This window comes from Monodon monoceros, unplaced genomic scaffold, assembly GCF_005190385.1.
Source record: "Monodon monoceros isolate NGI ecotype Baffin Bay Population unplaced genomic scaffold, NGI_Narwhal_1 Super_Scaffold_4, whole genome shotgun sequence".
Taxonomy (NCBI): domain Eukaryota; kingdom Metazoa; phylum Chordata; class Mammalia; order Artiodactyla; family Monodontidae; genus Monodon; species Monodon monoceros.
The window spans coordinates 64757945-64782578 of record NW_021703781.1 but is presented as its reverse complement, the minus strand read 5'-3'; the positions used below and the strand labels follow the sequence as shown (position 1 = coordinate 64782578).

The window sequence follows — 24634 nt, the reverse complement described above, 5'->3', positions numbered from 1 at the left end:
TCCAGACCAACGTGACGTGCTCCTGACCCAGGAATTCAGACAGCGTGAGTTTAACTCCCTGTGATTTCACTCTGCAAATACAAGTCTGTAGGGTTTATTTTCAATTAAAACTTTCACTTTTCTTCCTTATTGCGAAGACATGAAGATAAAAATATGAGAATTAAGCAGAGAAGAAAAAACACCCATAACTCCTATCGCCCAGAGTTTTTATTCGTTTGGTGTGTATAATGTTTGTTATGCAACTTTATGTGCTTTTTAAAAACACAACAAAAAATGGAATACTATTCATGTCGTTTGAAAGCGTGCCTCCTCCCTTAATAATTGTGACTATTTTTCTAAGCCAGTACGTGCACATTTAATATATCATTTTTAATGACTACCCTCCTCAGTCACATGGATTCACTCCACGTTACTCATCTAGGCCCCTACTATTGAGCATGGGGGTTGTGCCTAGTTTTTGAAAAAAATTAGAGAGGGAAAAATAGAGAGGGAAAGTAACATGCCCTAGGTTACACCACTAATACGTGATGGAGTCAGAATTCCAGCCTAGGCCATCTGTCTACACTTGAGTGGTTCCCATGATTCTTATTTTACTAGTGGAGAGGGATCTGGGGGGTGGAGAGGGAGTGGGGGTTATGTGGCTTGCCAAGGACCATGGAGTTTGACAGTGGTGCCACTGGATCAATTACCAGGGCCTTGCTGGCTCCCTGTCCCAGCCTCCTTCCACACATTTCTGCTTATAGATGTGTTAGGACAGACTCTGGAAAGGGAAGGTTTCGGTTAGTTAACAGCACTGAAGAGAAAGCAAGCTGTGGTCCTCAGGGAACTGCGCACTATCATTTAAGCTCTGGGCACAGGTGGTCAGGAGGCTAAGCCTCTCAGGGTTCTGCAGTGATCCAGGTGTTAGACTCCATCCATGGCTCCCAGGACAGGTGCTGAGGCCCCACTCGGATCTGGGCTCTGTTTGGGGGTTGAATGCCAAGCTGGCCACCCAACCTTAGTTCTGATGCTCTTTGTCAGTGTCCTGGTGATGTGGCTTGAGGCTGCTAAACTCACTGGGGGGTTCCAGGCCCCCTGGAACATCTCTCATCCATTCAATGTGCAGAGGCTGGGTGCCGGACTCCAGACTGCCATGGACAAGATCAACTCTGAGCTGGCAGACTTCGGAAGTTTCAGCTGGGAGTTTACTTACACCAACTCAACCTGCAGCGCCAAGGAGTCTCTTGCTCTTTTCATCAACCAGGTCCAGAAAGAAGAAATTTCTGCCCTGTTTGGACCAGCATGCCCAGAAGCAGCAGAGGTAGAGTATACAGCCTTCTAAGAAACTCTGTGTTTCCATTGGAAAGGGTGGTCTTAAAGATGATGGTATAGACTTGAATAATCTCTTGACTTGGATGACATTATTATAAATAATAACTGTATAAGTCTTGTGTACCATTTCTTTGAGATGTAATTAGACCATGCAATTAGAACAATGAATACTCTCTTTAAAGAAAGCCTCTCAAATCAATAGTTGTTAGTTCACTCACTAACTTGATGTTGACTAACAAACTTGTTGATTGCTTGGCCTTGGTGCTGTTGGATACGGACTCATCATTTACTCTAACATTGCCAGCCACGTGGCTCAGAAAAATTAAGAAGAAATTGAATGCTTGGCTTTAAATAGAAAAATAACATCTGTTTGTGTAGGTTTCCCTTTGGCATGTATAATAAATTATTCAGTGACGGGAAAGAAAGAGGGAAAGGATGAAGTATGACAGATTGCCATAAGCTAAGGCAAGAAAATGAGAGATGTGAATGATTTGTGTTCGTTTAGCTAATGAGATTAGCTTTGTTGATATCCTTGGGTATCTTGTGCTCTGAGAGGTATAGATGCAAAGGCTGAATAGATGAGGCAGCACAGTTCTCACGGTCAAAAATACCGCAGTACTATCATTAGTGGGTGCTACAGAGTTAAGATTTGAATTTGAATCTTAGTGTCTCCTAGAATTCCCCATTTGACACATTCCCCATTTGATTAACAAGGCCTACCCATTCTTCGAAGTCAAGCTCAAATGCCACGGAGCGTTTCTTTATCCCTCTACCCTCATCGTTCCCATCTCTAATTCCCAAATCAGAAGTAATTTCTTACTTCTGTAAGCTCCTCTAAATCTATTGTCTATAAATATTGAAGGGCATATTTAACTCTACAGCTGTTTTTACACGTCTTAACTCCTGTAATAGTTGATCACAAGATCTTTTTAAGAGGAAGGTCTCTGAAGTTCCCTGTAAATAGCAGGCTCCTAGTGGAAAATGAATAAGGAACAAATTAAGAAAAAGTGAGTAGTACCTATGAGTGTGCACTCTGTAACCACATTACCTGAATTCCAAGCCTGCTCCACGATTTGCTAGTTTTGGAACTTATTAATACATTTCTGTGCCCCCACGTTTTCATCTCTAAGATGAGATGATAATACCTACCTGATAGAAAATGTAAGAATTGAGATAATATATGTAAGCTCTTAGTCGAGTGCTTGGCACGTAGTAATCACTAAATAAATGCTGGCTATTGTTACTCTTGTGCTCTGAGGTTTTGCATCCTTAAGTTGGATCCAAGACGTTATCATCGATATTCCAAAAGAGAGGGGAAGTATGACCCATAGACTCACTGAATCCAAAGCTTATGCAGATATTCTACAATGGGGTTGGAGTGTAGCAAAACTCAGTTATGGAAAGACATCCCTTTGGTTACTTCCAAGGTTATTGGTTTGCTGGCTTCCCCATGTTTGACTTTGTTGGACAAACAGCAAAACTGGAGAACAACTTCTTGTATGACACCTACGTGAAACCTGTGCCACGCATGCACAGGGTTGGTGATGTGCTCCAGAAAAGCCTCCAGTACCTGGGCTGGAAACACACTGGGATGTTTGGAGGTCACTCCGGGACTTCCTCCTGAGATGGAGTGGATGAGTTGTGGAGGGTTGTAGGGAATGAACTCAAATCCCATTTCACCATCCCCGCCAGCATGAAATACACCAACAACAATCCAGCCTTCCTTCAAGAGAATCTTAGGAGCCTGTCATTGATTTCCAGGGCTAAGTAGGAAAGAATCTTCTGTTGCTTATGTTTAGAGGGGCAAATAGAAGAAAATGATTGAAAAAAAAAAACTAAGAATTTTTCATTTTTCTATGAGGGTAAAAAGCAGATGAAAACAGAGTATAAAATTAAGGATACATAAAAGCATTACCAACCAACAAAAACTTTTTTTTTGTCTAGAGTGAAATCTTCGAGCTATAGTGTCATGATGTACAGAGTAATTTCTGGAAGCACCTGCTAGGTGGGCTGGGTCTTGGACTTGGATGTTCGTTCAGAGAATGGGCTCTGGAGACAGACATCCCTAGGTTTGAAACCCGCCTCTGACACTTTCTAGCTGTGTGTTCTTGAGCAAGTAGCTTAACCTCTCTGTGCCTCAGGTACCTTATCTGTAAAACAAAGACAATCATCTTACCTACCTCATAGAATGGTGAGGATTAAATAAGATCATGCCTGTAAAGTGCTGGACATAGTAACTGATCAACACGCCATAGTGAATATTGTTGTGGTGGTGCCTCTAAGGCTCTACTTTCTAGCAAGAATTAGTAGCGGACTCCTTTCTCTTCTTCCAATAAACCAAGCTCCTTCTGGCTTTGGGACTTTGGGACTTGGTATCCCTTGGCCTGGAGTTCCACTGCAATCCCACCTCATCCCACCCAGTGTTCTTTCCATAGGTAGCTTGCTCTCATCCTTCCAGACTCAGCCCAGAGCCCATCCCATCTCCTCTGAGGGGCCTTTCCCAACTACTTGACATGGAGCGATTCCCCCTCCCCACATTAGTATCACAGCATTCTTTTCCCCCTTCATTCATCAGAATCTTGAACGATCTCTCTAATCTCTTCACTTGTATATCGTCTGTCTTAATGTCAGCTCCCTGAGAACAAGGACCTTCTCTTTTGCTCACTGTTGTATCCTATGCTTAGTGCATTGCCTGGCACCTAGCTCGAGCTCAGGTAAATAGATTAAAATTTATCTCATTTAAAAAATAAGTCACTAAGGACTTCCCTGGTGGCGCAGCAGTTAAGAACCCACCTGCCAATGCAGGGGACACAGGTTCAAGCCCTGGTCTGGGAAGATGCCACATGCCACGGAGCAACTCAGCCCATGCGCCACAACCACTGAGCCTGCGCTCTAGAGTCTGTGAGCCACAACTACTGAGCCCAAGTGCGCCACAACTACTGAAGCCCGTGCGCCTAGAGCCCCTGCTCCACAACAAGAGAAGCCACTGCAATGAGAAGCCCGCGCACCACAACGAAGAGTAGCCCCCGCTCACCGCAACTAGAGAAAAGCCCCAGAGCAGCAACGAAGACCCAGCGCAGCCAAAATTTAATAAATAAATTTATTAAAAATAAATAAATAAATCACTAAAATAGATAACCAACAAGGGCCTATTGTATAGCACAGGGAACTATACTCAGTATTTTTAACAACCTATAAGGGAAAAAAATCTGATAAAGAATATATATATGTGTGTGTGTGTATATATATATATGTATATCTATATCTGAATCACTTTGCTGTACACCTGAAACTAACACAACACTGTAAATCTATCATACCTCAATTAAAAAGAAAAATTCTGAAGCAAGAAAAAAGCATGCTCCAATTTAAAAATAAATACATAACAATAAATCAATATTTCATTTTTGTTCCCTCAAAAAGCATGCTGATGTGTTTGGATGGAAGAAAAATACCATGGCCTACTCCTTTTCCCCCCACCCCATCTCAGACAGTCTCAATGCTCCTGGTTCTAGGTCCTCCGTCAACGCAACCTACCTGATGATGAGTCACAAGCCAGATCTATTGCTCTGAGTCAGTTAAACGAAGAAACTAGAGCACAGAAGTGGTCTCAAACTTTCTCGATTCGTGCTTTGGGAGAGAGCTGCAGCGAAGACTTTAGTTCCGCAAGACGAAAGCTGCCAGTTTGTATGCTACCGGCATGGTTAAAGAAGGACACGCTCCGGGAACAGTTTAGACCTTCCTATTTCCTAAAGCATGCTCAAGAAAAGACAAAGTTCATGTCTCATTTCTAGTGGTTTTAGGCTAGACTTTAAAACGTGTATATCTGTGTGTGTGTGTGTGTACACATGTGCAACTGGCTGGCTGTCTTCTCTTACAGTTCTTATCTTAATCTGTAACTCAGAAGATGCAAAACTTATCCTGCCGGCTGCAGAGAACCTGGGACTCCACACAGGAGAATTCGTCTTTATCATTCGCAGCAGCTGGAGGCGGGTGCTGATGAGACTCAACGGCTCCCGCAGGAAGAGGTAACAAGCATGCAGCACTTGCTACGTGCCAGATGCATTAGCTCACTGAATACTCAACCCTAGGAGGCAGCTACTCTTGTGTCCTCAATTTAAGATCAAGAGACTGAGACTGAATTGAAAGAACCTACCCAGAGTTCGTTTGCACAGTTCCTGGGACGGGGACCCGGGCCTTGAACCAGGCTGCTGGTTCTGGAGCCTGGTCCTCTGTAGTCTACATCAGCAAACACCAGCTGAGGAAAAACCGTCACTCCTCCCGGGTGGCTGAGACCTCCCCAAAGGCTCTCAAACTCAGTGGCTTTCACTTTCTTTTCTTCCGTGGCCACCTGTGTTTGAGCCCCAACAATGACCTGGAGAAACCAACACTCTGGTCTAATGAGGCAATCTGTAGGTGGTTTGGTTCCTTTGGTAACGATAGGGATGGCTGACATGTACCACGTACCTCCCATGAGTACCGAGTTATACATTATACCTGCATCGGTGCACTAGATTTTCCCAACAGCCCCGTGAGGCAGATAGAGAGTCCATGCACTGTTTACATGCATCATTGCATTCAATATTTCCAACAGCCTTATAAGGTACAGATTATTAGCATTCCAACTCACAGATGAAAAAAATTGAGGCTTAGAGAAATAGGGTAACTTATCCAAGATCTTGGACCTCCTAAGCTGGTCTTTTGGACTCTGGGACTGAGCCCTTGACCCCAACAGCTCTGCCTTGTGGAGTGTGTACTGAGTGCCAGGCCCCACTGTGAGCACTTGATAAACTAACACTCATTTCAGCTCACACCACCCTAAGGGGAGATACTTTCATTTTCCTCATTTTACAGAGGTCTTGAGAGGTGAAATAACTTAACCAAGGCCACACGACTAGTATGAGGGAGACCTAGTAGTCAAACCAGGTAGGCTGGCCTCAGTGTCTGTACATTTAACCACCACACAACACCAACAGGCTTCTAAAATAAAGCCCCTTGTATTGATATTTAGCTATGGACACACTGTGTAATTTTTCCAGCAGTTTTCTCTTTCTAAAATGAGCTTGTTTTATATGATCATAAGAAGTTGAAATGGGGCGAAACGGAGTACAGGAAGATGCATAATAATGCTCCAGGTTTCTTTTATCTTTTTATCATTAAGTATTTCAGATTGCCAAAAGTGTCTCAGGTTTCGTTGGGCAGCCAGTTGGAATTCTAATCGTAAGCCAAGCTTTCCAGAACCTCCTCCTACCTTCCCTTTGCATTGCCATCCACCCCCTTTCTCTTTACTTGTCCTCTCACCTCTGCCTGCAGACAGACGAGAAGGGGAGAGGATGCACCAAGTCTCAGGATCAGCAGGGAAGCCCTGCCAACCCCCTCGTCACGTTCTCCCCAAACCTTGACAATCAAATTCCAATTGGCTGGAAATGCAGAAAGAATATAGGACTAAAAATAGACCACACGACGTCCATGAAAGTGAATTCATGCTGCTTTAAAAAAAGAATAGCATAAATCCATTCCCTAAAAGTCTTCCCAATATAGGCTGAAGTTGGCAAAAATCAAGTTGCAGAATACCATTATAGCATGATACTATTTATGTAAAATGCACATACGCTCACACACACTTCTGTACACGTCTAGAACATTCGGATACCTCTCAGAGGAGACAAGAGGGAGCTGTAGGGAAATTGGGGAAGATCTTACCGTCTTTCACATATATACACACAATGAGTGGGTGTTACTTTCATAATAATAATAATAATAATAATAATAATGTAGGTAATAATGATAATAACAAATGACTTAAGCCACAAGCAGAAATTTGAGAATCGACAGTTGTAAGTTTTTCAAGTTTTTGCTGCCCATTGTTAAAAGGTAAGCTTTCTGCATATTAGTTGCTCGATGCCCCAAGTAATCTTTTCTTGTTTATTGATTGATTTTTTTGGCTTCCTTCCCACTGCTTCGAAGCTAACTAGAAAACATAAACTTTACATGGCAAGTCTTCCAGAGCCATTGTGTTTCCAAGGATTAGAATAAAAATTCACATTTGATGTTGGGGACTTCCCTGGTGGCGCAGTGGTTAAGAATCTGCCTGCCATTGCTGGGGTCATGGGTTCGATCCCTGGTCCAGGAAGATCCCACATGCCGCGGAACAACTAAGCCCAGGCGCCACAACTACTGAAGCCCGCGGGCCTAGAGCCTGTGCTCCACAACAAGAGAAGCCACCGCAACGAGAAGCCCGTGCACAGCAACGAAGAGTAGCCCCTGCTCATGGCAACTAGAGGAAGCCGGCACGTGGCAATGAAGACCCAACGTAGCCAAAAATAAATAAATAAATAAATAAATAAAGTTGATGTTGACTATTGCTTAGGGTATTTCCTACAGAATGGCTACATTTATTTCTTTATTTTTCAGGACAGTTTTTGGAAGGAGGTATTGACAAACCAGAAGGTAATGCACTTTCCCTCGTTCTACAGGTCAGTGATTCTCAGCCCTCAGCTCCTCGCGAGAAGGCCCTGGAGATGAAAGCTTCCGAGAGCTGGCCCTCCGAAGGCTGTGGGGGCCGCCCTTCCACGGCCCCCTCCACATGCTGGAGCAGGTCTGATGGGCGTCTTCCTACACAGGTCCCTCCTCCCTTCCTTGAGAATATCTGTGTTTCGCCACTCCCCAGGCTCCTAACACAGACACAGACACACACACACACACACTTCTTCATCTTCCACAGCCCCAAATCAACAGTGGCCCGATGAGATCTTGTGAAATCTGCACCCCAGGTCCACACGGAGGACAGAGGTTACTAGATGAGTGATCGGTTGGCCTTTGGAGTCAGAGTCCTGGACTTCCATCCTAATTCTGCTATTTACTACCTACGGGACATTGAGGTGAATTGTTTAACCTCCCTACACCTCAGTCTCTTCACCCAAAAATGGGACTGATAATGACATCTGCCTTCCAGACTGTGGTCTTGAGTATCTAATGACATAGTACATGGAAGTACTATGAACAGATAGTTCAGAACAGATACCAGTGGGCGCTCAGACCATGACAGTCTCCTTTCCCAGCAGGATGCCATGACCAGGAACCAGAATGGAGTAGTCAGAGATGTGGAGCTAGGGCAGGTCAAGGCAAGCAGATGTTCTGAGAAGGCAGCCGGGAGAGAGCCTATCAGCCAGTGGTAGTTCCAGTATGTGTGGGATGATGGGGCAAAATGTCTGATTAACTAGACCATAGGCCAGATCTGGAGCTCCTGCCACAGCGGGGCCAAGCTGAGCCTGAAGGCGAAGAGGAGCTACTGATGACAAGGGTTCCATTAGGAATGAGGCAGCTGACTGTGGATCCCAACACACAAGGAAAGATGGTGGATCAATGAATATTTGGGGAGTCATCTCCTAAGTGTCAGCTCTGTACCTGGTTCTATGGGGAGAACAGTGCCTAGCGCCTAGTAGGCACATGCATTTTTGTTGACTAAATGAAGTATTGAAGACCTACTATGTGCCAGTTAGTACAATAGATACTATACCTATTCTGCCTCATTTAACTATCCTTATACTCACCACAATAGTGGCTTTATCCGCATTTTATAAATGAATGAGCCGAGATTCAGAGAGATTCAGAGAGGTTCTGGAACTTACCCCAAGTCTCACAGTAAGTACCAGGGCCAGCCTGACTCCAAGATCCACCCTCTTTCAATTAAACCATATTCCCTCCTGCCTATGGCCTAAAAAGCTGTTCACAACCTGAAAGATCATGCAATCTAATTGAGAAAACAAGGCCTAAAGAGGAAAAGTGCAGTTGTGATACCTAGGTATACCAGCACAGGCCAGGATACGTGGAGGGTCCTCCTTTCTCTGTGGAATAATGGAGAACGTGTGCTATGTTACACTGTTAAGAGGATGGAGAAAGCTTGCTTCTAACTGAGCCCGGACTGTGATGTAGCAGGCCATGGGCTTTTTTTTGTTTTTAATCTTTTTAGAAATTAATTAATTTTTATTGACGGAGAAATCAAGAGCTTCACAGACAAGTAAAAGCTAAGAGAGTTCAGTACCACCATGGGCCTGTTTTCTACCCGGCCTTTGCTTCCCTCATCCAAGGTGAGCCGTTACCCTGCTTACTTTCACGATGCAGTCCTGCTGTATGCTGAGGCCGTGAAGGAGATGATAACGGCCAGAAGGGATTTCTGGGATGGGCGGCAGCTCGTCATCACTCTGAAAGGCTCCAATCAGACTGCTTTGCAGGGTAAGTGTCTTGACTGTGGTAGGTTTGCCGAACTCAGGCCAGCTGAGTCCGTGGGGCTTGGCGTTGCTGGGCGTGTGATTACAGAATTCTGCTTTCTCACGGAGATTCCGGCCTCTGGGAAGTGTTGTTGAGGTTAAAGCTCCCAGCGGCCACCGTCTGCTCTTTCTGCTCTGTCCAGAAGGCTGCCCAGACCAGGTAGGGGGCCTCTGGGGTCCCTTCCCGCCCCTGAAAAGTCTCTCCCACAGCTCCTTTCAAACCGAACCCATCAAGAATAAAACTCAAGAGGATGGGACCCTCCTCCTGGTATCACTCCCATGATCCTCCACAACCTGCATCCTCTCTGATGCGGTGCCTGTCTGAATCATGACCATCAGCCTCTAAGGATGGGGCCAATCCTATTTTACTTTCCTTGCAGGTGTGAGGATAGGCTTGGAAGTGAACTGTTTTGAAATCGCCCTGGGAGCTGGCCAACGGCTGTCATCTTGGTCTACTCCAGCTTCTTATTTTGTGAGACAGAGATAGTACATACCGCCATATCTAAGAATAGTAACCAGCATCTATTGAGGGCTTACCTTATATCAAGCTGGGTGCCAAGAGCTTCTGTGCACTATCTCATTTAATCCTCACACCACCGATGAGGTAGTGCTATTACTATCCATAATATACTACACAGGTGAGTAACCCCAGGGTAGAAAATTTACATACTTGCCCGTGGTCATAAAGTTACAAGGTGGTGGAGCCTGAATTCAACATAAGGCCTGTTTTTATCTCCAGGGCTCATGTTCTTTACTGTTGTGTAACACCAGGGAGTAATTAAAATATTGGGTTGGCCAAAATGTGCCTTTGGTTTTGTTTTATTTTGTTTTGTTTTTCAGATTCTATTCACTTTATTAATTTTTTAAAACTTTTTTGGCCGTGCTGCACTGCATGACGGATCTTAGGCATAGACAGGAGGTGTGGATGTACTGGTGAAGAGAGGAAGGGGACTTCCTGTGGAAATTCCTACACACACACACCACTGTAGCCCTCTGCAGGTGGTCAGGCTTTTTGTGCTTGTCCTTTGCTTGCTAGCAAATGTCTTAAATGTTCTGGTGGGTGGCCCGTAGATTGCTGGGGTATGGGGAGATTCAGGGAAGTGGCTGGGCAGAGAGAAGTGGAGTTTGCTGGAAGGAGAAGTCAGTGGCTTTTTATAAACAAATTCAGCCCTGGCAAAGTAGGCAGGTGGCCAATTGTTGCAGGTAGAGGTTTAGTAATGCAAATTGTCCGAGCACTCAGCGGATGCCTTCTTGCATGTTTCCGATTATCTCTGCCTTATTATGTTGACGCCATATCTTTTATTACGATGTTCTGTGCATAGTACTTTGATTACTTTGCCACTTTCATTGTGTTCAACCCTTTTTTCATAACTTTGCTCATCATTTATTTATTTATTTATTTTCTGAAACTGTATAGCTAAAACCTATGGTATCCCTAGCTAGTTTTTTTTTTTTCATTTTAACATCTTTATTGGAGTATAATTGCTTTACAATGGTGTGTTAGCTTCAGCTTCACAACAAAATGAATCAGCTATACATATACATATGTCCCCATATCTCTTCCCTGTTGCATCTCCCTCCCTCCCACCCTCCCTATCCCACCCCTCCAGGCGGTCACAAAGCACCGAGCTGATCTCCCTGTGCTATGCGGCTGCTTCCCACTAGCTATCTACCTTACGTTTGGTAGTGTATATATGTCCATGCCTCTCTCTCGCTTTGTCACAGTTTACCCTTCCCCCTCCCCATAGCCTCAAGTCCATTCTCTAGTAAGTCTGTGTCTTTATTCCTGTTTCACCCCTAGGTTTTTCATGACATTTTTTTTTCTTAAATTCCATATATATGTGTTAGCATACGGTATTTGTCTCTCTCTTTCTGACTTACTTCACTCTGTATGACAGACTCTAGGTCCATCCACCTCACTACAAATAACTCAATTTCGTTTCTTTTTATGGCTGAGTAATGTTCCATTGTATATATGTGCCACATCTTCTTTATCCATTCATCCGATGATGGACACTTAGGTTGTTTCCATCTCCTGGCTATTGTAAATAGAGCTGCAATGAACATTTTGGTACATGACTCTTTTTGAATTATGGTCTTCTCAGGTTATATGCCCAGTAGTGGGATTGCTGGGTCATATGGTAGTTCTATTTGTAGCTTTTTAAGGAACCTCCATACTGTTCTCCACAGTGGCTGTATCAATTTACATTCCCACCAACAGTGCAAGAGGGTTCCCTTTTCTCCACACCCTCTCCAGCATTTATTGTTTCTAGATTTTTTTGGTGATGGCCATTCTGACTGGTGTGAGATGATATCTCATTGTAGTTTTGATTTGCATTTCTCTACAAAATGTGCCTTTGGTTTTTAAGTAAAAATAAACGACACATTTTTCATTTTCACCAAGAACTTTACTGAACAACGTGTTCACCCTTTTGTTCCACTACCTTCTACCATTTTTCAGGCAACTTCATAGTTCCATCTTCCCAAAACTTTTAATCTTTTTGAGCAAAGAACTTTTCCAGGTGCTCTTACAGTCTTCCAGGGAATTGAAATTTTTACCATTAAGGGAATTTTGTAAAGACCGAAATAAATGGAAATCTGAAGGTGCAATGTCTGGTGAATACAGCGGATGAATCAGAACTTCCCAGGCAAGCTGTAACAGTTTTTGCCTGGCTATCAAAGAAACACGCGGTCTTGCGTTATCTTGATGGAAGATTATGTGTTTTCTGTTGACTAATTCTGGACGCTTTTCGTCGAGTGCCGCTTTCAGCTGGTCTAACTGGGAGTGGTACTTGTTGGAATTAATCGTTTGGTTTTCCGGAAGGAGCTCATAATAATGGACTCCCTTCCAATCCCACCATACACACAACATCACCTTCTTTGAATGAAGACCGGCCTTTGGTGTGATTGGTGGTGGTTTATTTCACTTGCCCCACGATCTCTTCTGTTGCACATTACTGTACAGTATCCACTTTTCATCGCCCATCACAATTTATTTTAAAAACCGAACATTTTCTTTACGTTTAAGTAGAGAATTGCATGCGGAAATAAGGTCAAGAAGTTTTTTTCGCTTAACTTATGTGGAACCCAAACATCAAAGTGATGAACATAACCAAGCTGGTGCAAATGATTTTCAATGCTTGATTGGGATATTCTGAGTATGTTGGCTCTCTCCCACGTGGTATAACATTGATTTAACATCTTGATTTGATCTCTATCAACTTCAGCTGGTCTACCCGACCGTGGACCATCGTCCAGAGAGAAAGCTCCAGGACGAAATTTTTTTTTTTAAATAAATGTATTTATTTATTTATTTTGGACTGTGTTGGGTCTTCGTTGCTGCACGCGGGCTTTCTCTAGTTGCGGAAAGCAGGGGCTACTCTTTGTTTCGGTGCGCGGGCTTCTCATTGCGGTGGCTTCTCTTGTTGCGGAGCATGGGCTCTCGGTGCACGGGCTTCAGTAATTGTGGCTCATGGACTCAGTAGTTTTGGCTCACAGGCTCTAGAGCGCAGGCTCAGTAGTTGTGGCGCGTGGGCTTAGTTGCTCCACAGCATGTGGGATCTTCCCGGACCAGGGATGGAATCCATGTCCCCTGCATTGGCAGGTGGATTCTTAACCACTGCACCACCAGGGAAGTCCCTCCAGCACAAAACTTTACAAACCACTTTTGACACGTTCGATCAGTCACAGCTCCTTCTCCATACACTGCACAAATCTTTTTTTTTATGTTTCAGCTGCGTTTTTATCTTTCTTGAAATAATAAAGCATAATATGCCAAAAATGTTGCTTTTTTTCCCATCTTCAGTATGCAAATGGCTACATAAAAATTCACCAATTTTGATGTCTTTTTCTAAATGAACGCTGATATGACAGCTGTCACATACAATCTAACAAAATTGTTTCGAATGAAGTTAAAGACAACTAAGTGCTACTAGAGTCATCTTACGGAAAAAAGCAAATGAACGTTTTGGCTAACCCAATATATGAAGTGCTTGGCACATAGTATGTGCTCATTAAATGGCAGCTAGTTATCTTTTCTTTGGCTTATCATTCCCTTAATAAATTAAGACTTAAACTTCATCCTAAATTTTCGAAAGGACAGCCAAGTCCTGCTCTTTGGGGCATTCATAGATTCAGTTTACACTGACCCCATCCACACCTTTTCCAAGTGGAAATATTAACTTGCTTCCCTTTCTTCTTTTCTTCCTGACCCTGAAGCATTTGCTTTAAAAAAGGGGCTGAAGTGGGAGGGGTCTGTCTTCCTGCTCTCAGTTTAATCCCCTCTGTCAGATCAATTTATTTCCTGGTTCAACGCTGGTTGTTGCATTTGCTGCAGCCCTTTCCCTGTGCAGACCTCGGGAGGGAGCCGTGCTCAAGCCCCACATTCAGGATGCCAGCAAGTGGGCACAGCAAGGCAGCGAGGGCTGTGGGAAGACCACGAACTTGGGTCCCAACAGACCTGTGTCTTCCTGGCTCTGGAAACTCCAAGGGGTCTGTGCCTCCAAGCACTGCTCGCTTATTAGGAGTGGATGATGGTGCCTCCTCTGGGGGGTCAACCGGGACTAGATGTGTGAAATCACTACCGCCCTCAGTGCTGGGCACATAGCAGAAGCTTATGAATGTTAATGTTTTGTCCTGTCCCCAGTGGGAACAAATCATAAGTCCTAGATCAGACCTTGGGTCCTAGTTTGGGGTGTGGGACTGCTGTACTTTACTCCTCTGGGATCTCTGATGTGTCCTTTGTGTGGGGGGCAGGGCACATCCTAAGCAAGAACAAGGAGTGCACCTGGGCCAGGTCTAAGCACAATGCCTGAGCACGAACCAAAACCGGGAAGGAAGGGCCATGCCGAGAACAAAGCTTGCAAACTCGTGTCCCAGGGTCTGGCAGCGTGGAGAATGTGGGGCGAGTAGGATGGTAGCGGCTGGGAGGAGGCAGCGTCCCCAGCCCCAGCCAACCACTGCCATGTCATTCGGCCTCCATTGGTCATAGCTGATTGTTTGGGAAGCATAAATCTTGGGTTTTATGTGAAATTAGTTGGAAACTGCTTAACTTTTTTTTTTTTTTTTTTAATGCTGGATGGTCCTCCCCAGCATAGGCCTAACAGAACCAAGTGGCCCTTGAGTCCCACCAGGGTACCACCTCTGAACTATCTTCTTTTTTTCCCACTCTCCTTCTTGACTGCATCTTAGATTCCCTGAAAGGGCAAAAGACTCATGGGTGGCTTTCAGCAACTGCTGGGGAGGGCATTCCTCTGATATGACTCGGCAGGCCAGCGTTTTGAGCCCCAAGCTCCTCTATGTTCCCTTTACTGTGTGCAAGTGCCTCTCTTTCCAGGAATCACTGGCCCCGTGTTTGTGGACTCCCAGGGAGAAAGACACATGGATTACTGGGTCTATGCCCTACAGAAATCCTCAAATGGGTCCCTCTTTCTTCCTTTTCTTCTTTATGACAGCTATCAGGAAGTCATCAGGTATGGCAGGGCCTTTCCCAAGCTTAGCTCATGCTACAGGAAGAGGCCTGGGAGGAGAGGAAGGGCCGGTGGTTCTGCTAGGAGGCCAGCTGGGGATCCAGCTCCTATAATCAAGTTGTCTGCTGCTCTCTGAACTCATAAAGATCGACTTTGGGCCTTCAACGTGGTCTTGCCCTTGACTGTGGGTGTGGCTCAGCCACTTCAGGTTCCACTTATAACACGGCATCCCTACCTGCACCTCCATGTGGACCTGGGCCTCCTCATATGCTCCAGCTGGGCAGGTCCCACAGCCCCAGTGTCTCAGGGAGAGGCCCTGGCCCTGGGCGATGATGGAGCACAGCGCCTCCTACAGGGTCAGGCTCACAATCAGTGAAACCAACTCATGCAGACAGCCAGGGGGACACCAGGACCTGGATGCTGTCCTGGGCTCACAGTATCCAGAAATCCCTTGGGAAAAAAAAAATCTCTGTTTCTGTTCTCTCAGCTATAAACCAATGAGCAACTACACAAGAACATAAAACTTAATTCAATTTCTACTTGCCACTGCCATCACCCACAATTCAGATTTGACTTGACACTTTTCTCTCCCCTACTCTTATGGAATTTTAATGTCCCCGAATGGGTTGGCCCAAGAAATAAAACAACCATGGCCAGCTAGGTTCTCTGTATTGTAGGAACAGGCGTTCTCCAGGCAGGGGTGACATTTTGGTCTGTAAAGTGTCAAGATGCTCTATAACAAGATTTGTCTGTATCAAACATGGGAGGAAACTCCAGTAACGTTGGAGAATTGACACTTCATCTTTTAAATCAGAAGTGACATGGTTTAAAACAAAAGATCGAGTCAGTTATTCTACCTAGCAAAAAGATATTGCTCTCTCATGAATTATATTACCTGTAGGCTAGGTTTGAAGAATCTTGGTGAGGTGGGAAAACTGGATGGGTCAGCAGCTGTTTGAATGAAGAGACCAAGGCCTGCTTTTTGCAAATGGCATTTGTGTTTCAGTTGCCCCTGCTATACCTGAGGTAGAGACAAGTTGAATAAATCAAGTTGGCACTGACCTTTAATTGTCTTCTTTTTTTTTAAGACCCATGGGGAATTTCTCCACGGTTCCCTTGCTGAAGACAGAAGTGGCTGTGGATTTTCCAATGAGCTCTGTGAAGCTGAGCCTGCTTTTGCAGATCAGTGTGGCCACCTGGAGAAGGCAGCAGGAAAGGACTCTTTACAACAGGGCTTCTCAGCAGTGGCAACAGCATTGATGTTTAGGACGAGATCATCTTTGTGTGTAAGGGGCTGTCCTTTGCCTTGTAGGAGGCCTAGCAGCATCCCTAGCCTCCACCTCCACCCACTAGATGCCAGCAGCACCCTTTAGCTCTAACAGCCCCAAATGTCTCCAGACATTGCCAAATATCCCCTGGAGAGGCAACGTCATGGCCTCCCCTGTTGAGAACCTCTGCCCTGGGGAAACCTGGCTCCTGAGATTTGAGTCTCAGGAATTCCATTTCTATGGAGGTAGAGTCTGGACAAGGGAGTGTTGCCTGGTGGTTAGGAGCCCAGGCCTGGAATGAGGTGGATCACAACTGAGAACAAGTGTAAGGAGAGCACATAGTAAATGTTGAATGAAAGGTGGTGATGGTCTTAGAAGTCATCCTTTTTTTCTCTACAAGGGACGTTTCTATATAAGGAGGAGGTGAGTGCAGTTGCCGCGGGAACCAGAGGGGTGTGGGAAGACCACGCACTTGGGGCCCAATAGGATTCCTGGAAAAGACAGGTCTGAGTGGACGCTGTGTGCCCTAACTTGGACCCGTGCCTGGGCAGGTTTTGAGCCATCTGTTTGGCAGGGCCGGGATGTGCTCACTTGTGCTCTTAGGTGGGCCTGAGTAACGATATGCCCTCCAGGTGTGACTGCTGTGATTTTCACCGTAACCCTCCTGATTACCAACCTGGGAGCTGTCATCATAGGTCTGATTTTAAGAACACAGAGGGAAAAACTGCAGAGGCAAAATAAAGGTCTTTGGTGGCAAATCAACTATGATGACATCACCATTCTGTCCCAGAACAAGGTGAGGCCACGCCTGGCCCTGACATCCACCTTCCTGCTCACTGCTGGTGATTCGTGGAAGCGACCTGATCTAGGAGCTTGTGAGGGCGGAGGCTGACTCATTTATAAAGTGAGCTCTTAATGGAGAGTCTTAGGCCCTGAGTTCTGGTTCTAGAACTACCACTTTTTTGCTGGGAACATAATTTCCGAGCCTCAGTTTCTGAATACTTAAAAATGATCAGATGGCTTCTAAAGTTCCCTTCAGCCCTGGTCCCTGGTGGGTAGAAGAACCCATACATCCTGTTCAAATATTAAAGCTGTCTCCTGGGGAGCATTTAGTTATTTTCAAAACCGCATTAACTCCTTTAAACTACTGATAACTAAGACAATATAATTCATTTGCTCAACACACACGTGTTGCCTGTCTACTGCAGGCCAAGCAGAGTGCAAGGCACGCCACAAGTGGATGCCTTCCGAGGGAAGTAAGTGCTCTGGGAGGTGTCTACAAGCTGAGGCAGAAACCCCGCAGGTAGAGGGATTGAATGTCACAGCATCATGAAGGCTTCAGAGAAGAGGTGACATCTGGGGAGAGTGGGTTTGCTGGTGACATCTGGGGAGAGTGGGTTCGCTAGTGGTGACCGGGAGAGAAGTAACGCAGGGTATGCTGAGGGCTTCTCAGGGCTGTGAAGCTGGGCACACATTTAATAAGCAAGAAATTATTTGATAAGTATATAACAGTTACATAATTCCAGAAAACATAGCCATGACTATTTTTATGCATATCTTAAGCTTGAAGTTTTGAAGTCTCTTTTCTTTCTTTCCTTTTTTGTTTTGCTTTTGTTGTTGATATAATCTTTGCAAGCATTTATTGATTATTCTGGGATACTTACTGCCTTCCCAGAAAGGTGAGAATTGTTCTTTAGAGTAGAAAGACAGACCCAAGTTTCTATACTTTAATAAGAGCTCTTTGTTCCTGGGAGGGGGGGGTGGAGGGAGGGGGTGAATTTTGCTTTCATCTCAAGTGATTAAAAACCCACAACTGAAATAAATTTTATGTCAAAGATCAAGAATTTTAGAATTTCATATAGTACTTGTTCAGGAATCCATGTTACTCATGATATCCAGAGAATAACAAGATATGCAGATCAACCACTGAATCAGAATTTATGTTTTTGAACAAATGTGTGAATCTTAAATATCTCAAAGCGAAAGAAAAGTGTTCTAGAATGTTGTTGCTTGTTAGAAAGCACTCAAGTTAGACCAAGGTATACAGGTTTGTTCTAAAGACATTTAGGTTCATTATAAAAGTAAGGAAAGCACGATGGGTCAACAATCAAACATTCTTCTCACGTTACGTGTATTTTGTTCCCGTTATGTTGGCTTTATTTTCAAAATTGTAGTTTATAGTATGTTTCCTTTTATTGGTATCTTTGCATATACTATTCACTGAATAAGTGAATTATGACTTTCAAGAAAAAAAGGTGACTTGGCAGGTACCAAGTCAAGGAGGCTTCAACATGCTATGACCAGGAGATTGGGGTTCATTTGTAAATTATTTTTCAAGTGTCCCTGGGGATTCTGGGGCTCACTGGTCTGGCCTTGGGTGAATGATGGAATGCGGTAGAGGTGGTGGGGAGGAATTCTGAGCCTTCCTCTTCAACTACAGCAGCTCTGCCTTGAGCTATTGTTTTCTACATTAGGCTTCCGAGTAAGACTCTTCTAGAAAAACAGGGCTCCTCTGTTTAAAATATATTCTCTAGGTGCTGGGGAGGCACTGGGAGTGCTACACAGAGAGTTCACCTCCTTAGATGCTCATTGAGGAAAATGACTGTGTCATCAGGTCACACATCTAGTTAAGGGCCAAAGCCAGCACTTGAATTTGGGCAGCCTGACCCCAGAGTCTTAACCACGACATTGTGATGTTGGCACAGACACGAGAGTGGTGCGGGTAGCAGTTCAGCACTCACACTTTGGGTTAGAGAAATCAGGGTTTGAGTCCTGACTCTCATTTACTAACTGCTATTAACCTTGGCGCTAATTTTCCTCATCTATAAAAGGCATAGTCTCATCAGTACTTGGTCATCCTACTGAGAGCTCCTGCATCGTGTCCTGTTTCGCAGCCATCCCAGAGAGGCACACCTGTGTCGAGAGGGAACAACAGTAACTCATCTAGTGTGATGATTTCTGGGGACTTAAGCTCCTTTGTTGAGAACCAGCAGGGCAGAGAGCTATTTTATGCCCCAGTAGGGCTTTACCGGGTAATTCTGAGGGCAGAGTGGCTGCATGCAGATGTTCAAATTCTGGCGGTACTACCTACAGATGTGTGACCTTGAACTAGTTCCCTAACCTCAGGGATCCCATCTGGAAATGGGCTAATCACCCCCCCCCCCCCCCCCCCCCCCTCGCAGGGCTGCGCTGCCTGTTAAATGAGGTCTGCTGCGTTTAGCAGCCAGCCTGGACACAGCACGGGGCCACCCGAGGGCTGATCTGAGCAGGGAGGAGCTCCATGATCCCTTCTGTAGGTGGGTTTCTTGCCAGTCTTCCTGCCCCCCTTCCTAGCTCTTTCTGAGCGTAGCTTTTTCTGGATCAGCCTGGGTTAAGAACATTCCGCTTTGGGAGATCAGCTCGGTGCTTTGTGACCACCTGGAAGGGTGGGATAGTGAGCGTGGGAGGGAGGGAGATGCAAGAGGGAAGAGATATGGGAACATATGTATATGTATAACTGATTCACTTTGTTATAAAGCAGAAACTAACACACCATTGTAAAGCAATTATACTCCAATAAAGATGTAAAAAAGAACATTCCGCTTTGTCTCCGGTTCCAGGGAAACCATGGGGCCATCTGTCATGTTGGTGACCCAAGCGCGAGCCTGGGTCAGGAAGCCGTCTGTGCTGCAGGAAATCCGGCTGGTGAGGCCCCCAGCCCTGGGAGTCGGCAAAGCCTTGCTGCCCTCTGCCTTGCCTCTGCCAGCTCCCTGTTCCCACCTGGGGTGCGGGTGGCCTTCACCCCGAAGGACAATGGTGGGAAGCTGCTTCCCTTAACTTGGCCCATGACCCCCACCCGCCAAGAGCCCAGACTTTAGACCTCAGACCCTTATGCCTGACCCAGGCACCTGCATCCTGGGAGCTCTCCTAGCCTGTTCTTTGCCTTTAATTCTTCCTGGCCTTAATTCTGCCTCTTCATTCTTTGTGTCTGTATCTGTCTCCCTCGAAGCTGGTCCTTGCAGGGGAGTCAGGTTCATGGGGTCCACTTCTTCAGTTAATCCCCGTTACTTTGGGGGACTTTGATCATGCCTCTGGTTTAATTGCTGGAGGCAGACTGCCTGGATTTACCTCCCAGCTCTGCCACTACTAAGCTGTGTGATCTTAAACACATTAATTTATCTTTTGAGCATCGGTTTCTTCACCTGTAAAATGGGAGCAGCCATAGTTCTTATCTCACAGGGTCTTGGTGAAAAAGAGCTGAAAGTGTGTAAACCACACGACATTGTCCCTAGGGCAGAAGACACATTATAATCCTAAGCTATTATTATTTTCAGATGTATGAATTAAGGCATGAAAACATTGTTCCCTTCTTTGGTATTTGCACAGAATCACCCAACATGTGCATTGTCACCCAATATTGCAAAAGAGGAAGCCTTAAGGTAAGTAAAATAGTAAGTCTTTTTTTTTTTTGCGGTACGCGGGCCTCTCACTGTTGTGACCTCTCCCGTTGCGGAGCACAGGCTCCGAACGCGCAGGCTCAGCGGCCATGGCTCACGGGCTCAGCCACTCCGCGGCATGTGGGATCATCCCGGACCGGGACACGAGCCCGTGTCCCCTGCATCGGCAGGCGGACTCTCAATCACTGCGCCACCAGGGAAGTGCAGTAAATCTCACCTCAGGTTTGATTAGCGGCAGCTAATAAAGAAGCTTATAAGTGCTTTTGCCTCTTCATCCAAGAACAGCTCCTCTCTGGTTTAATTTCAAGACCTGAATTATCTTGCTGGGCTGCCTGCAGGGGATGAAATTAGCAGCGCAGTTGCCAAGTGTCTGGTCTCTTTGTTCTGGGAAATTGTCTGAGCTTGGTTTCATCTCCTAAGATGTCATATCTACATCTGAATTTTGTTCCTGGGCCCATCTTTCCCGTGGTATGTGACCACCAGCTTTATGTCAGGAACAAGGAAGTATCTGTAAACCTCAAATCAAGACTGCGTAACTTTCTCAATATTGAATCAGGTTATGGTTTCTTCCAAGAAGAGTTCCGGTTACTAGATTTAGAGTTCTCTGCCTCAGGTTGTATCATTTCTGCTCAACACCATCCAAAGCATTAGAATCAAATCCACTGAACCCGCGAAGATCACTGTGCTTCTGGTTGAGTCACTGGTGATGTTCCAAGTAATTGTGTTTTCTAGGATGTTTTGAGAAACTCAGGCAATGAAATTGATTGGCTATTCAAGCTCTCATTTGCATATGACAGAGTCAACGTGAGTATCACATAAACCCGTGTAAAGAACAAATGCTATTAGTGTTTTTGAGGGGACCAAGCTAATGACCTGGGAATGGGTCCTGGTGGGGAAGTCACTCACTCTGACACATGGCAGCAGGACAAGGCTGGTTGTCAACTGTCAATCAACAGTCCGTCCATCAATCAACATTCCCATCCATCAACTGACAGACTCCTATGGGCAAGACCCTGCCTGGGTGCTGTGAGGGATACATGGGTGAAATGTAAACTCTGCCCTCCTAGGTTTTAGGGCCAGTGACTCCTTGAATGACTGTGGTAAGTTACTTCCCCTCTAATGGTAACAGCAGATGTGGTGAGCAGCTGGATTTTAGCCCAGGCTGAGGAGAGCATCCTCAGAATGCTAGTCCATACTGATATGGCCCACCCGACTCATTTCCCATGTGTGAAACAGGGATAATAATAGAGCTACCTTATATTTTGTTGTGAGAATAAAGTAAATTAATATACACAAAGTGCTAGAAAGTATCTGAGCCGAAATAAGTACCAAATATATTTTAGCTATTATTGTTGTTGTTATTATTATTACTCAGCCTCCTCGTAGGTTTAATGGATGAGGTTGGCCTGATTAACATCGAAGGAGTTTTCTTCCTCAAGAATTTGATTGCTCTTTGTGTGTAAGAAGCTGAGTCTTAACGGCCCTGTTAAGCTTTGACTTCCCAGGACTTAGTGGGAAGCCAGTGTATTGTTACCAGGAGACGTAAACAAACAGAAACCTCTCTGTGACTGGTTTCTGACGACAACCCTGGGCCACAACTCATTATTTCAGTAAAACTTTACTGAGTGTCTGTTAAGGGTTTGTCATACTCTGGGTACTTTCATATGAAGAGAAGGACTTGTTTCCATCTTTGAATGGCTTAAAGTTAAGCTAGAGAAAAAAAAATTAAAAAGTCATGAAGTGTACATAAGAAATTATTTAAGTGGCGGCGGAATGGTTATAAAATAGGAGGATGTGATTGGCATCTTTTCCTCCTCTGGGCTCCTCTCTCTTTCCCCTCACCCACTTTCCCTCCCTTCCCACCAAGCCCAGGGAAGTGCTCTAGTCTCTGGTGATCTGTCTCCCACCCAATCAAAACAGTTGGCATCATTTATATTGGATGTAAAGAGAAAGCTAGTAAGTTCTCACCATGGTGTGAATGACTAGTAGATTTAGGCTTTTCAGTGGAGGCATTTTGCTTTCAAGAAGAATTGACTCCATATATATGTGTTAGCAAGTACCGTATGCTAAAACATATATATATATAATCTAAAAAAAAAAAAAAAAAGAATCGGTTCTGAAGAACCTAGGGGCAGAAATAAAGATGCAGATGTAGAGAATGGACTTGAGGACATGGGGAGGGGGAAGGGTAAGCTGGGACGAAGTGAGAGAGTGGCATGGACATATATACACTACCAAATATAAAATAGCTAGCTAGTGGGAAGCAGCTGCATAGCACAGGGAGATCAGCTCGGTGCTTTGTGACCACCTAGAGGGGTGGGATAGTGAGGGTGGGAGGGAGATGCAAGAGGGAGGAGATATGGGGATATATGCATATGTATAGCTGATTCACTTTGTTATACAGCAGAAACTAACACACCATTGTAAAGCAATTATACTCGAATAAAGAAAAAAAAAAGAATTGACTCGAAGGATTCTCTGGAGAAATGCTGGGGTGGGTGCGAATGACACTTTGAAGGGGAAAATCTCCCTGGTGGTCATCAGCTATTCTAGGTCACTGAATCTATCCTCCACTCCATGCCAGGACAGAGGACAGCTTGACACCTTGCTTTGGTAGGCTCGCTATCTCCTGAAATGGAGTGTACACGTTATGGGATCCTATAAGGAAGCTGCAATGCCAACCTTCGCTGAAAGGGGACTAAGAGTAACAGAAGAGGGCTTCCCTGGTGGCGCAGTGGTTGAGAATCTGCCTGCTAATGCAGGGGACATGGGTTCAATCCCTGGTCTGGGAAGATCCCACATGCCGCGGAGCAGCTAGGCCCGTGAGCCATGGCCGCCGAGCCTGTGCGTCTGGAGCCTGTGCTCCGCAGCAAGAGAGGCCGCGATAGTGAGAGGCCCGTGACCGCGATGAAGAGTGGCCCCCGCTTGCCACAAGTGGAGAAAGCCCTCGTACAGAAATGAAGACCCAACACAGCCAAAAATTTAAAAAAAAAAAAAAAAAAAAGTAACAGAAGAGTCGCTACAGCATTTTGGAGCTTTGGCATGGATGACTTTGACGTGAACCCAGGCGCTGGGCCAAGCTCTGTGGGTCAGACTGCGCTTCTGGCCATCACATACCGATCATAAGAACAATTCCTGTCCCGATATCTGTTTGATCAGAACCTCCTCTATACGAGGTATCAGGCAGATTCTGAGATGCCACAGACTTTTCAAAATAGCAAATGTATGTTCATTCAGCACCTAATTGGGTCAAACCCGATTCTGGGCATGGTGGGCACAAAGGAATAAGTCTTATTGTCCTGTCCCCAAGGAGTTGAACCCAGTGGGGCCAGCTTGGGAAGGAACTTTGGAGAGTATAATACTCTTCTTGAGTTAGGGAGGGGCCTTTGTTTCTAAGTGAGAGAAGTCTTAATAGATTCAGAGGATGAAGGACAGTCTGGCACGCAAGTTGTATTGGTGATTTAAACCCTGACTCTGCCATGTACTGACCAGGTGACCTTAACTACCCTGACCCCTAGTGTCCCTGTGTATAAAATAAAGATAACAATAGTACCTGCCTCGTGGGGTGGTTGTGAGGTCTAAGGTATGTAAATTGCTTAGCACCATGTCTACTCCATAACAGGTATCTAGTAAATGTTAATTGTTAATATTAGCAGGAGTATAGTATTACTATTATCCCAGATAACCCAATTTCTAGTGCTAAAAACCACACACTTTCTTATTTATTCCCCAACAATCTTATGGGGTAAGCCTGCACTGTCCAAATATGGTACCACCAGCCACATGTGACTACTGAACACTGACCATGTGGCTAGTCCAAATTGAGATGTGCTATAAGTATAAAATCCATGACAACTTTTGAAGATTAAAAAAAAAAAAGG

General features: G+C 45.1%; 1 protein-coding gene across 1 annotated transcript in view; it reads left to right on the top strand.

The window, feature by feature from the left end:
* Nucleotides 1-916: 916 nt before the first annotated feature.
* Nucleotides 917-24634, top strand: part of LOC114908575 (guanylate cyclase 2G-like) — a 41505-nt gene continuing 17787 nt past the window's right edge. The window contains 15 exon segments of the mRNA XM_029244823.1: nucleotides 917-1300; nucleotides 2739-2754; nucleotides 2757-3072; nucleotides 5190-5339; nucleotides 7810-7909; nucleotides 8376-8435; nucleotides 9402-9546; nucleotides 14917-15052; nucleotides 16138-16235; nucleotides 16950-17113; nucleotides 19212-19349; nucleotides 19917-19949; nucleotides 19951-20001; nucleotides 20631-20735; nucleotides 21486-21557. Of these exon segments, the coding sequence (XP_029100656.1) occupies nucleotides 917-1300; nucleotides 2739-2754; nucleotides 2757-3072; nucleotides 5190-5339; nucleotides 7810-7909; nucleotides 8376-8435; nucleotides 9402-9546; nucleotides 14917-15052; nucleotides 16138-16235; nucleotides 16950-17113; nucleotides 19212-19349; nucleotides 19917-19949; nucleotides 19951-20001; nucleotides 20631-20735; nucleotides 21486-21557 (1968 nt within the window).